Source organism: Heterodontus francisci, chromosome 12 (genome assembly GCF_036365525.1).
Source record: "Heterodontus francisci isolate sHetFra1 chromosome 12, sHetFra1.hap1, whole genome shotgun sequence".
In the NCBI taxonomy this organism is placed as follows: Eukaryota; Metazoa; Chordata; class Chondrichthyes; order Heterodontiformes; family Heterodontidae; genus Heterodontus; species Heterodontus francisci.
In genome coordinates, this window is record NC_090382.1 from 109,541,551 (window position 1) to 109,555,552 (window position 14,002).

The 14,002-nt window shown below is 45.0% G+C and overlaps 1 protein-coding gene across 2 annotated transcripts in view; it reads left to right on the plus strand.

Annotated features, from left to right (window-relative positions):
* The window catches only part of LOC137376069 (UDP-glucose 6-dehydrogenase-like), a 62,772-nt gene that overhangs the window by 22,645 nt on the left and 26,125 nt on the right, over positions 1-14,002 (plus strand). For both annotated transcript variants that reach the window (XM_068044079.1, XM_068044078.1), the window contains exons 5-6: positions 6,543-6,740; positions 7,341-7,488. In XM_068044079.1, coding sequence (XP_067900180.1) covers positions 6,543-6,740; positions 7,341-7,488 — 346 coding nt within the window. The remainder of the gene's footprint in view (positions 1-6,542; positions 6,741-7,340; positions 7,489-14,002) is intronic.

Sequence of the window (14,002 nt, forward strand, 5' to 3'; positions counted from 1 at the left end):
CGAAGTCCAAAGTACGGAAAGTCCTCATCAGGGAACTCCTCTTTGCTGACGATGCTGCTTTAACATCTCACACTGAAGAATGCCTGCAGAGTCTCATCGACAGGTTTGCGTCTGCCTGCAATGAATTTGGCCTAACCATCAGCCTCAAGAAAATGAACATCATGGGGCAGGATGTCAGAAATGCTCCATCCATCAATATTGGCGACCACGCTCTGGAAGTGGTTCAAGAGTTCACCTACCTAGGCTCAACTATCACCAGTAACCTGTCTCTAGATGCAGAAATCAACAAGCGCATGGGTAAGGCTTCCACTGCTATGTCCAGACTGGCCAAGAGAGTGTGGGAAAATGGTGCACTGACACGGAACACAAAAGTCCGAGTGTATCAGGCCTGTGTCCTCAGTACCTTGCTCTACGGCAGCGAGGCCTGGACAACGTATGCCAGCCAAGAGCGACGTCTCAATTCATTCCATCTTCGCTGCCTTCGGAGAATACTTGGCATCAGGTGGCAGGACTATATCTCCAACACAGAAGTCCTTGAAGCGGCCAACACCCCCAGCTTATACACACTACTGAGTCAGCGGCGCTTGAGATGGCTTGGCCATGTGAGCCGCATGGAAGATGGCAGGATCCCCAAAGACACATTGTACAGCGAGCTCGCCACTGGTATCAGACCCACCGGCCGTCCATGTCTCCGTTATAAAGACGTCTGCAAACGTGACATGAAATCGTGTGACATTGATCACAAGTCGTGGGAGTCAGTTGCCAGCATTCGCCAGAGCTGGCGGGCAGCCATAAAGACAGGGCTAAATTGTGGCGAGTCGAAGAGACTTAGTAGTTGGCAGGAAAAAAGACAGAGGCGCAAGGGGAGAGCCAACTGTGCAACAGCCCCAACAAACAAATTTCTCTGCAGCACCTGTGGAAGAGCCTGTCACTCCAGAATTGGCCTTTATAGCCACTCCAGGCGCTGCTTCACAAACCACTGACCACCTCCAGGAGCGTATCCATTGTCTCTCGAGATAAGGAGGCCCAAAGAACAAGGAAATGGCGGAAGCGTTGAACAGATATTTTGTATTTGTAGAAGACACAAAAAACATCCCAAAGATACTTGGGAGGGGGAAAAAAAGAGGTAAAAGTGGGGGAAGAACTTAAAACAATCACAATCACCAGGGAAAAGGTACTGGGAAAACTATTGGAACTGAAGACTAACAAGTCCCCAAGACCTGATGGCCTGCATCCTCGAGTCTGAAGAAGTGGCTGTGCAGATAGTAGGTGCATTAGTTGTGATCTTCCAAAATTCCCTAGATTCTGGAAATGTCCCAGCGGATTGGAAAATACCTGATGTAACATCTCTATTCAAGAAAAGAGGGAAACAGAAAGCAGGAAACTGTAGGCCAGTTACCCTCACATCTGTCATAGGGAAATTACTAGAATCCATTATTAAGGAGGCTATAGCAGGACATTTAGAAAAACATAATGCAATCAGGCAGAGTCAAAATAGTTTTGTGAAAGGGAAATCGTGTTTGACTGATTTATTAGAGTTGTTTGGGGAAGTAACAACCAACATGGATAAAGGGGAAACTGTAGATGTGGTGTACTTGGATTTCCAGAAGATATTAGATAAGGTGCCACATCAAAGGTTACTACACAAGATAAGAGTTCAGGTGTAGGCAGTAACATATTAGCATGAATAGAGGATTGGTTAGCTAACAGGATGCAGAGAGTAGGGATAAATGGATCATTTTTGGGTTGGCAGGACCTGACTAGTGGAATGCGACAGGGATCAGTGCTGGGGCCTCAACTATTTGCAGTCCACATCAATGAGGACCAAAATGTATGGTAGCTAAATTTACAGATGGCACAAAGATAGGTAGGAAGGTAAGTTGTGTTACGACCGACCGCTCAAGACAAAGCCCCCAATCAAAATATACTATTCAGATTGTGGTGGGAGAAACACACTGTTGATTCAGTCCTGTCCCTCCACAGATCGCCTAACATATCATTTTTAAACTTTCAAAATTAAAGAAAGACCCAGCCAAATTGTACCATCTATTAACCCCCAAATGAGGCTAACCAAGCCAGATGTCTTTAGATCAACAAATTAACTGCTTAATTAGAAAAACAAAATTCTTAAACACTACTAAGATATCAACACCATTTAAAATAGAAAAAATTAGTGTCCTTGTATATTTACGCTCATACTGAAGTGAAATCTTCCGATGTGGAATAGTCCAAGGTTGCTTGACCTCCTCACAGCTGTCTGATGGGGGGAAAAAGGTTCTTCAACAGTAGAACAGTCTGTAGTCTGGTTCAGCAGTTGAATTGATGCTCTTCATTTCCAGCGATGAATTTCAACAATTATAGTTCAGTAGTTAAAGGAATTGGTTATTTTCTTTTAAGAAATTAATCTGGCTTGACGTCAGAATTCTGAGAGTATAATAAATAGGGTTCAAATAAACCAAGAGAGCTCTCTTTTCCTTCAGTAGATGCTGGCTGACAGTCTGTGTCTGTCTCTGTTAACTGTGTCTCAAAAGCCAGTTTTTCAGCCAGCTTCAAATATCAATTGGCAACAATGTATCTCTCGATCCTCAATCTCTGAATGGCTGTATCCCGGGGCAACCAGAACTCACTCTTTGACTCGGCCTCTGGAGCTTGCTGCCTTAAAGCAGTACTGCTCCTTTTCCAGCCTTGAAGGCACACCGCATTCTTCCCAGAAAAAAAAAGCTACAGGATCATAACCGTTGTCAAGAGGACACAGTCTACAAAGCGATATAGGTAGGTTAAGTGAGTGGGCAAAAATCTGGCAGATGGAATATAATGTGGGAAATTGTCCGCTTTGGCAGGAAGAATAGAAAAGCAAATGCATTACCTCACACTTCTTTGGATTGAATTCCATTTGCTGCTTTTCCGCCCACTCAACCAAACCATTGATATCTTTCTGGAGTCTATGGCTATTCTCTTCACCATCAACTACACGGCCAATTTTTGTGTCATCGGCACATTTCCCAATCATGCCTCCCACATTTAAGTCCAAATCATTAATATATATCACAAACAGCAAGGGACCCAATACTGAGCCCTGTGGAACGCCACTGGAAACTGCTTTCCATTCGCAAAAACATCCGTCAACTACTACCCTTTGTTTCCTGTCAGTGAGCCAATTTTGGATCCAACCTGTCACATTCCCCTGTTTCCCTTGGGCTTTCATTTTACTGACTAATCTGCCATGCAGGACCTTGTCAAATGCCTTACTAAAATCCATGTAAACCACATCCACAGCACCACCCTCATCAATTCCCCCTTGTTACTTCCTCAAAAAACTCAATCAAATTAGTAAGACATGACCTTCCCGTAACAAATCCATGCTGACTGTCCCTGCTGGAAGGATACTTGCACTTATCGGCGAGACTAGAACCAGGGGACACAGTTTAAAATACGAGATCTCCCATTTAAGATGGAGATCATTAAGAGAAGACATTTTTTCTGAGTGTTAGCCTGTGGAATTCGCTTCCTCAGACAGCCGTGGAGGCTGGGTCATCAAATATATTCAAGACTGTTGGATAAATTCTTGATGGATAAGGAAGTCAAGGGTTATTGGGGGGGGCGGACAGGAAAGTGGAGTTGAGGACACATTCAGATCAGCCATGATCTTATCAAATGGCAGAGCAAGCTCAAGGGACCGAATAGCCTACTCCTGCTAATTCATATGTTTGTATGACCCATCGAGTCCATGCCAGCTCTCTGTAGAGCCATCCAGTGAGTCCCATTCCCCTGTTTTTTCTCCGTAGCCCTGCAAGCTTATTTGCCTTAAGTTTGTTTTTGTATTTGCTCGTGGGATGTCGGCGTCACTGGACCAGTATTTATTGTCCATCCCTAATTGCCCTTGAGAAGGTAGTGGTGAGCTGCCTTCTTGAACTGCTGCAGTCCTTGAGATGTAGGTACACCCATAGTGCTGTTAGGAAGGGAGTTCCAGGATTTTGACCCAGCGACAGTGAAGGAACAGCAATGTAGTTCCAAGTCAGGATGATGTGTGGCTTGGAGGGGAACTTGCAGGTGGTGATGTTCCCATGCATCTGCTGCCCTTGTTGCCAATCAAGTGGGTTGCTTTGTCCTGGATGGTGTCGAGCTTCTTGAGTGTTGTTGGGGCTGCACCCATCCAGACAAGTAGAGGGTATTCCATCACGCTCCTGATTTCTGCCTGTAGGCATTGGGGCGACAGGAGTTGAGTTACTCGTCACAGAATTCCCAGCCTCTGACCTGCTCTTGTAGCCACAGTATTTATGCGGCTACTCCAGTTCAGTTTCTGGTCAATGGTAACCTCCCAGGATGTTGATAGTGGGGGATTCAGCAGTGGTAATGCCATTGAACGTCAAGGGGAGATGGTTAGATTCTCTCTTGTTTGAGATGGTCATTGTCTGGCACTTGTGTGCCCATCAAATTTCCTTTTGGAATTATTCATAGTCTTCACTTCCACCATTCTCGTAGGCAGCGAGTTCCAGATCATTACCACTCACTGCAAAAAAAAAAGTTCTTCAGATTTCCCCTGTATCTCTTGCCCAAAATCTTCAATCTGTGTCCTGTTGTCCTTGTACCATTGGCTAATGGGAACAGCTTTTCTTTGTCTATCGTATCTAAACCTGTCATAATCTTGTACACCTCTATCAAATCTCCCCTCAATCTCTTTTGTTCCAAGGAGAACAACCCCAGCTTCTCCAAACAAACCTTTTGTAAGATAAGGGTAAAATCCCTCATCCCTGCTGGTAAATCTGCTCTGCACCCTCTCAAGGACCTTCACAACCTTCCTTAAACTGTGGTGACCAGAACTGGACGCAATGCTCTAGTTGTGACCTAACCAGAGCTTTGTAACTGTTCAGCATAACTTCTCTGCTTTTGCACTCATTACCTCTATTTATGAACTGCAGATCCTATATGCTTTGCTCTCAATATGTCCTGCCACCTTCAAAGATCTATGCACATGTACCTCAGATCTCTCTATCCGTGCGCACTCTTTAGAACTGTGCCATTAAGTCTATATTGCATCTCCCTATGTAGTATCAGCTTACACGTCTCCCTATTAAATTCCGTCTGCCACTTGTCTGCCCATTCTGCTAGCCTATCTATGTCCTGTTGCAGTCAATTGGTATTATCCTCAGTTTGCCACACCTCCAAGTTTGTTATCGGCAAATTTTGAAATTTTACTCTCTATACCGATATCCAAGTCATTTTTATTTTTATATAATAGAAAAAAAGCAGTGGTCCTAGCACTGACCCACTGTCTACCATCCTCCAGTCTAAAAAAATAACCATTTACCATCACTCATTGTTTTGTGTTCTGAAGCCAATTTTTCATCCAAGCTGACACTGACCCTCCTAGTCCATGAGCCTCAATTTTGTTAACCAGCCTTTTATGTGGTACTTTGTCAAAATCTTTTGCAAAATCCATGTAGATGACATCCACCGAACTCCCTTCATCAATCTTCTGTTACTGCTTCAAAAAATGTAATTAGATTATTCAAGCACGTTCTGCCTGTTACCAAAGCAAAATACTGCGGATGCTGGGAATCTGAAATAGAAACAGAAAATGCTGGAAACACCCAGCAGGCCTGGCAGAACCTGTGGCGAGCGAGAAGTAGAGTTAGCCAAAAGATCCCAGACCTGAAATGTTAGCTCTGTTTATGCCCACTTGAGAGGGCAGACAGGGCCTCTGTTTAATGTCATCCTAAATACGGCATCTCTGACACTTCAGTGCGGTACTAAGGGAGCGCTGCACTATCAGCCTAAATTTTGTGACCAGATCTCTGGAGTGGGACTTCAACCCACAACCTTCTCACTCAAAGGTGAAAGTGTTACCCACTGTGCTACAGCATGACCAGCAGATCGTGGCTGACCTACCTAACTCCATATACCTGCCTTTGTATGCCATAGTACCTTGGATAGATTTTTGTTAACCAGTTTTAAAATTAATTGATCTTGAATCAATTGCAGTTTGCGGAAGAGAGTTCTACCAGCCTTTTATTTATTTCCTAACCTCACTCCTGAAAGTTCTGGCTCTAATTTTTAGGCTTTGCCCCCTAGTCACTAGGCTTCCTAACCAGCGGAAATAATTTCTCTTCATCTATCCTATCTTTTCCCCTTAATATCTTGGAAGGTTTGATCAACTCACTCCTTAACCTTCTAAGTTCCAGGGAATGCAACCCTAGAATGTATAATTTGTCCTTGTAATTTAACCCTTGGAGTCCAGGTATTATTTTGTTAAATCTACACTGCACTCCCTCTAAGGCCAATATATCCATTCTAAGGTGTGGTTATCAGAATTGCTCACAGTACTCCAGGTGTGGTCTAACCTGGACTTTGTGTAGCTGTAGCATGACTTCTGTCCCCTTGTATTCTAGTCCTTTAGATATAAAACCCAGCTTTAACTTGTCATCTAGAGGGAATTTATGCAATACTGTTGATCCAAGGTAGAAGAACTCTTGTACAAAATTCTAGCATGAGAGTTGAATGTTGCTCAGTATATTGATGTGTGTGAATATTTGTACCCCAAGGTGCTGTCTAATCCAGAGTTTCTGGCTGAAGGAACGGCAATCGCTGATCTAAAAAATCCGGATAGAGTTTTGATTGGTGGAGACGAGACACCTGAAGGTCAAAAGGCCATTCTAGCCCTCAAAAGTATCTATGAACACTGGGTCCCTGAGAACAAGATCATTACAACCAACACCTGGTCATCAGAGCTCTCTAAACTGGTACATAGTCTCTTACTAAGGCATGGAGGTTTTAAGTTGGGGTCCCCGAGGGATCAGACCTCTGACCACCTTTGATGCAGAGTTGGGAGCTAGGCGATGTTAGTGGCGGCACGGATATGTGGAGGGAAGTTCATCTCGCGGTCAGATATGACGCCAGGGTTGCGAATGGTCTGGTTCGGCCTCCCAACAGTTGCCAGGGAAAGGGATGGAGTTGGTAGCTGGGGAACAGAGTGGCGGAGGAGGTTCAAAGAGCGAAATGCCTTATTCCTTTTCCTATATTCCTTACATTTCAAAGCAATGTGGCTTTCAATTTTAAAGATGAAATGAAGCTTGGACATCAAGGTCTGGTCGTCAGAATGAGCTTGACATTGACAGTTGAGTTAGGTTTTATAGGGGCCATCTGTGTTACTGGATGTGTTAACTGAAGGTATACTGGTCCAATCCCCTCAAGATAATGGCCAACATTAGCCCCTTCAATTATGGTTTAAACCTGTGCATTAGCATTCTTTTATTGAGACAGACGTGCTGTATGTAATGTAGTGCTTAATTAACGATGTGTGTGTGTGCTTCCTCCCCTGCTTTGACCTGCCCTTCCCATAGGCTGCTAATGCCTTCCTCGCTCAGCGGATCAGCAGCATTAACTCTATCAGTGCCTTGTGCGAGGCAACGGGGGCAGATGTGGAGGAAGTGGCCCATGCCATCGGCACCGACCAGAGGATTGGAAGCAAGTTTTTAAAAGCCAGTGTCGGTAAGGATCTCATTAGGTAGAATTTACGGCACAAACTGGGCCATTCACAACTGGCCTATGCTGGTGTTTAAGCTCCCACATGAGCCTCCTCCCACCTTATTTCATTAAAATCCATCAGCATAACTGATAACTCCTTTCTCCCTCATGTTTATGTAGCTCCCCCCTAACTGCATCTGTGCTATTTGCCTCGTGCACTCCTTGTTGTAGCACATTCAAATCACTCTGGGTAAAGAATTTTCTCCTGAATTCCCTATTGGATTTATTAGTGACTGCTTTATATTTGTGGTCCCCTCATTCTGGACTCTACTCCTGCACCCCCCCCCCCCCCCCCCCACTCCCCGCCCCCACAAGTGCAAACATCTACATGTCTATCCTGTCAAAGACCTCTGTCAGGTCACCCCCTCAGCCTTCTCTTTTCTCGAGAAAAGAGTCTTCCTGATCACTATACCTGCTTGTATTTTTGCACCTTCTCCAGTGACTCTATAAGTTTGAAAGAACAAACTCACATTTATATTGCTTTATTTTTCATGAGCTCAGGATGCCTCAAAGTGCTTCACAGCCAATAATGTACTTTTAAATCCAGGTCACTGCTGTGATGTCTGAAAAGTGACAACAGTTTGTGTGTAGAAAGGCTCCATAAGCAGCCATCAAATAAATGAATAGAATTTGTTTTTTAATGATGTTGGTTAAGGGACGAATATTGGCCAGGGCACTGGGGAGAAGTCCCTTTGTTTTCTTTGACATAAGATTTCATGGCACTATTTCAATGTAAGAAGGCAGACAGGGCCTGAGTTTAACGTCTCATCCAAAAGACGGCATCTCCTAAAGTGTAGTACTCCCTCAGTACTGCACTGGAGTGTCAGCCTAGATTATGTATACAAGTTTTCCAGAGTAGGAATTGAGCCCTTGACCTCTAACTCGGAAGGGTGTGTGCTACCCACTGAGCCGAAGTTAAATATGGAACCAGATAATCAATTTAACATTGTTTGCCATCTTTGATTCCAGCATGCTGTTGAGGCCTTGCTGAAATTATGAAAGAAGAGATATTGGATGTTTGAAGGAAATAGTCTTGCATACTAAATGATGCTGTAAATGGGGTTATTCTGAGCTGAGATGGAGATGGGCGTATGGTAGTGTGATGGTTATGGAAGGGGAGGCTCAGCCCAGAGCTGCTTGTGGTAGATTCAGAAGCCACAAGTTATGAAATATGTGGGCTGGCACCAGAAAAAGGCCACAAAAGCTGCTGCCCTTGTAAAAAGAAGACTGGTTCAGTTTGCTCTTCAGGGGAGGCAGCCCCATCTATTCTAGACCTAAATATAAGTCCAGTTTCTCATTGTGGTTGATTTTTTTAATGCACATTAAAGCTTTGCTGTCCAATAGAAATGGCTGACAAGCTACAGGTGTGGCTACAGTGACACTGTTTAAACCACGTGGACACATTCTAGTGGAAATGCCTTAGCCCAATACAGGTAAATGTATTTAGTGTGTGCAGTTCCTTAACCACTATGCAACTAGTTTTTTACTGGACTAGTAATCCAGAGGTCTGGACTAATAATCTGGAGACACAAGTTCAAATCCCACCATGGTAGTTGGGGAATGTAAATTCAGATGATTAACTAAATATGGAAGAAAAAGGTAATATCTGCTGTCCTTACCCAGTCTGGACTAAATGTGACTCCACATCCACAACAATGTGGTTGATTCTTAACTGTTCTCTGAAATGGCCTAGCAAACCACTCAGTTTTACTGCAATGACCTCCAACAATCACAACCATATTCCTTGCGCTAGGTACGTCTCCAGCCAGTGCAACTCAGTTGTATCAAAACTGCTACTTAAAACTATTCAGACCTAAACAGCATTGCAGGTGTAACATCACCACATGGACTGCAGTGGTTTAAAAATGCAGCTCATCACCACCTTCTCAAGGGCAATTAGGGACTGTCAATAAATACTGGGCTTGTCATCGACACCCACACCTCATGAGTGAACAATGTTTTTTTAAAAAAAAAACACCATTCAGTAACTGAAGAAGTAGAAGAAAGTTACAATCTTAAAAAAAAACACATGCACACTTTTTTTTGTCTTGCCATTTTTACCAACAAATGCACAGAGGTTGACATTCGCATGCATATGATGTGCAAAGGGGAGTATTAAGATAGGATTACATGACCAACAACAATGTCTTGACTCCTCACTAATGTAACAGTGCTTTAAACATGACAGAGATATGGAGGCACTGAGACGCACAGTACCAGACAGTGACTCATGCCCTTGGACTCGCTATGTACTGTATGTGTGCAGGAGCTGACACTGTATTAAATTCATTCACGGGATCTTGGGCGTTGCTGACAAGACCAGCATATTTTGCCCATCTCTACTTGCCCTTGAAGGTGATGGTGAGCTGCTACCCTCATCAATCCTCCATGTCAACCACTGAAAAAATTCAATCAAGTTAGTCTGATGCGATCTTCCTTAATAATTCCAGGCTGACTGTGCTTGATTAATCTGCGCCTTTCTAAATGATGATTAATACTGTCCCTCAAAATTTTTGTCCATCCCTTTCTCCCTTTTTAAATAACAGTACAAAGTGCAACAGTACAACAGTCAGCAGACGTGGTCTCTTCAGACTACTAGAAAAGATCGGATGTCCACCAAAGCTACTAAGTATCATCACCTCATTCCATGACAATATGAAAGGCACAATTCAACATGGTGGCTCCTCATCAGACCCCTTTCCTATCCTGAGTGGTGTAAAACAGGGCTGTGTTCTCACACCCACACTTTTTGGGATTTTCTTCTCCCTGCTGCTTTCACATGCGTTCAAGTCCTCTGAAGAAGGAATTTTCCTCCACACAAGATCAGGGGGCAGGTTGTTCAACCTTGCCCGTCTAAGAGCGAAGTCCAAACTATGGAAAGTTCTCATCAGGGAACTCCTCTTTGCTGACGATGCTGCTTTAACATCTCACACTGAAGAGTGTCTGCAGAGTCTCATCGACAGGTTTGCAGCTGCCTGCAATGAATTTGGCCTAACCATCAGCCTCAAGAAAACGGAACATCATGGGGCAGGATGTCAGAAATGCTCCATCCATCAATATTGGTGACCACGCTCCGGAAGTGGTTCAAGAGTTCACCTACCTAGGCTCAACTATCACCAGTAACCTGTCTCTAGATGCAGAAATCAACAAGCGCATGGGAAAGGCTTCCACTGCTATGTCCAGACTGGCCAAGAGAGAGTGGGGAAAATGGCGCACTGACTCGGAACACAAAAGTCCGAGTGTATCAGGCCTGTGTCCTCAGTACCTTGCTGTATGGCAGCGAGGCCTGGACAACGTATGTCAGCCAAGAGCGACGTCTCAATTCATTCCATCTTCGCTGCCTCCGGAGAATACTTGGCATCAGGTGGCAGGACCGTATCTCCAACACAGAAGTCCTCGAGGCGGCCAACATCCCCAGCTTATACACACTACTGAGTCAGCGACGCTTGAGATGGCTTGGCCATGTGAGCCGCATGGAAGATGGCAGGATCCCCAAAGACACATTGTACAGCGAGCTCGCCACTGGTATCAGACCCACCGGCCGTCCATGTCTCCGCTTTAAAGACGTCTGCAAACGCGACATGAAATCCTGTGACATTGATCACAAGTCATGGGAGTCAGTTGCCAGCGTTCGCCAGAGCTGGCGGGCAGCCATAAAGACGGGGCTCAAGTGTGGCGAGTCGAAGAGACTTAGTAGTTGGCAGGAAAAAAGACAGAGGCGCAAGGGGAGAGCCAACTGTGTAACAGCCCCGACAAACAAATTTCTCTGCAGCACCTGTGGAAGAGTCTGTCACTCTAGAATTGGCCTTTATAGCCACTCCAGGCACTGCTCCACACACCACTGACCACCTCCAGGCGCTTACCCATTGTCTCTCGAGATAAGGAGGCCAAAGAAGACAAAGTTAGCGGTCCTCAAGCACAATACTTGTAGCCAGAGAGGATTGGAAAATGATGGCCAGAGCCTTCGCTATTTCTTCCTTTGCTTCTCTTAATAGCCTTCGATACTTTATACCTGAGCTTGGTGATTGATCTGCTTTCAAAGATGCTAAACCCCTTAATATTTCATCTTTTTTATAAATAGAGGCATAAAGGACAAAAGCAAGGAAGTTATAATGAGCCTTTATAAAATACTGGATCAGCCTCAAATGGAGCATTGTGTCCAGTTCTGGGCACTGCACTTTGGGAAGGATGTGAAGACATTAGAGACAGTTTAGAAAAGATTGACGAGACTGTTTCCAGAGATGAGGGACTGCAGTTGGGTGGTAGATTGGAGAAACTGGGGCTGTTCTCCTTAGAGAAGAGAAGGTTGGCAGGAGAATTGATAGAGGTGCTCAAAACGATGAGGGATAGAGAGAAACTGTTCCCATTGGCAGAAGGGTCAAAAAGCAGAGGGCACTGATTTAAGGTGATTTTGCAAAAAGAAAAAGAGGCAGAAGAGATTCACCAAAATGGTTCTAGGGATGGGGGATTTTGTCTACAGGGCTGGGGTGGGTGGGGGTGGGGAGGAGTTGTGGTTGTTCTCCTTGGGGGGGGGGGGGATGTTAGGGGGAGATTTGATGGAGGTGTACGGGATTGTGACAGGTTTAGATGGGGTGGATAAAGAGGGCTTGTTGCCATGAGCTGTTGGCACAGAGACTAGGAGACACAGGTTTAAGGTTTTTAGCAAGAGATGCAGGGGGGATGTGAGGAGGAGCTTTGTTGCACGGTGGGTAGTGGTGACCTGGAACTCGCCTACGAGGGTGGATGCGGAGACGATGAATGATTTCAAAAGGGAATTGGATGGTCATTTGAGGGTTACAAGGATAGGGCGGAGGAGTGGGACTGAATGGATTGCTCTAGGAGAGCTGGCATGGACTCGATGGGCCAAATGGCTGCCTTCTGTGCTGTAATAACTATAAATACAGTCAGCCACATCTGGATTTCCCATCAGGCACATGTCTTACAGCACAGAAACAGGCCCTTCGGCCCAATGAGCCTATGCCGACCATCAAGCACCTGTCCTAACTAATCCCATTTCCCCGCACTTGGCCCATAACTTTGTATGTTATGGTGTTTCAAGTGCTCATCTAAATATTTCTTGAATGTCATAAGTGTCCCTGCCTCTACCACTCCTTCAGGCAGTGTGTTCCAGATTCCAACCACCCTCTGGGTGAAAAAATTCCACCTCAACTCCCTTCGAACCCTCCTGCCCCTTACCTTAAATCTATGCCCCCTAGTTATTGACCCCTCCGCTAAGGGAAAAAGTTTCTTCCTATCTATCCTATCAATGCCCCTCATAATTTTGTACACCTCAATCAGGTCCCCTCTCAGCCTTTTCCGTTCCAAGGAAAACAACTCCAGCCTATCTAGTCGGTCTTCATAACTGAAGTGCTCCAGCCCAGGCGACATCCTGGTGAATCTCCTCTGCACCCTCTCCATTGCAATCACATCCTTCCTATAGTGTGGTGACCAGAACTGTACACAGTACTCCAACTGTGGCCTAACCAGCGTTTTATACAGCTCCATCATAACCCCTCTACTCTTATATTCTATACCTCGGCTAATAAAGGCAAGTATTGCGTAAGCCTTCCTAACCACCTTATCTACCTGTGCTGCTTCCTTCAGTGATCTATGGACAAGCACCCCAAGGTCTCTCTGACTCTCTCTACTCCCTAGGGTCCTACCATCCATTGTATAATCCATTGCTTTGTTAGTCCTCCCAAAGTGCATCACCTCACAGTTCTCAGGATTAAACTCCATTTGCCACTGCTCCGCCCATCTTACCAGCCCATCTATATCGTCCTGTAATCTAAGGCTATCCTCCTCACTATTTACAACACCGCCAATTTTCATGTTATCTGCGAACTTACTGATCATACCTCCTATGTTCACGTCTAAGTCATTAATGTACACCAGAAACAGCAAGGGTCCCTGCACCGATCCCTACGGTACACCACTGGTCACAGGCTTCCACTCGCAGAAACAACCCTCCACCATCACACTCTGCCTCCTGCCACTAAGCCAATTTTGAATCCAATTTGCCAAATTGCCCTGCATCCCATGGGCCTTTACTTCCTTAACCAATCTCCCATGCGGGACCTTATCAAAAGCCTTACTGAAGTCCATGTAGACTACATCAACTGCTTTACCCTCATCTATACCTCTAGTCACCTCCTCGAAAAATTCAATCAAATTTGTTAGACACGATCTCCCCCTGACAAAGCCATGCTGACTATCCCTGATTAATCCCTGCTTCTCCAAGTGGGGATTAATCCTGTCTCAGAATTTTTTCCAATAATTTCCCTACCACTGATGTTAGACTCACCGGCCTGTAATTACTTGGTTTATCCCTGCTACCCTTCTTAAATAATGGTACCACATTCACTGTCCTCCAGTCCTCTGGTACCTCTCCTGTGTCCAGAGAGGATCTGAAAATTTGTGTCAGAGCCCCCGCTATCTCCTCCCTTGCCTCACATAACAGCCTGGGATACATCTCATC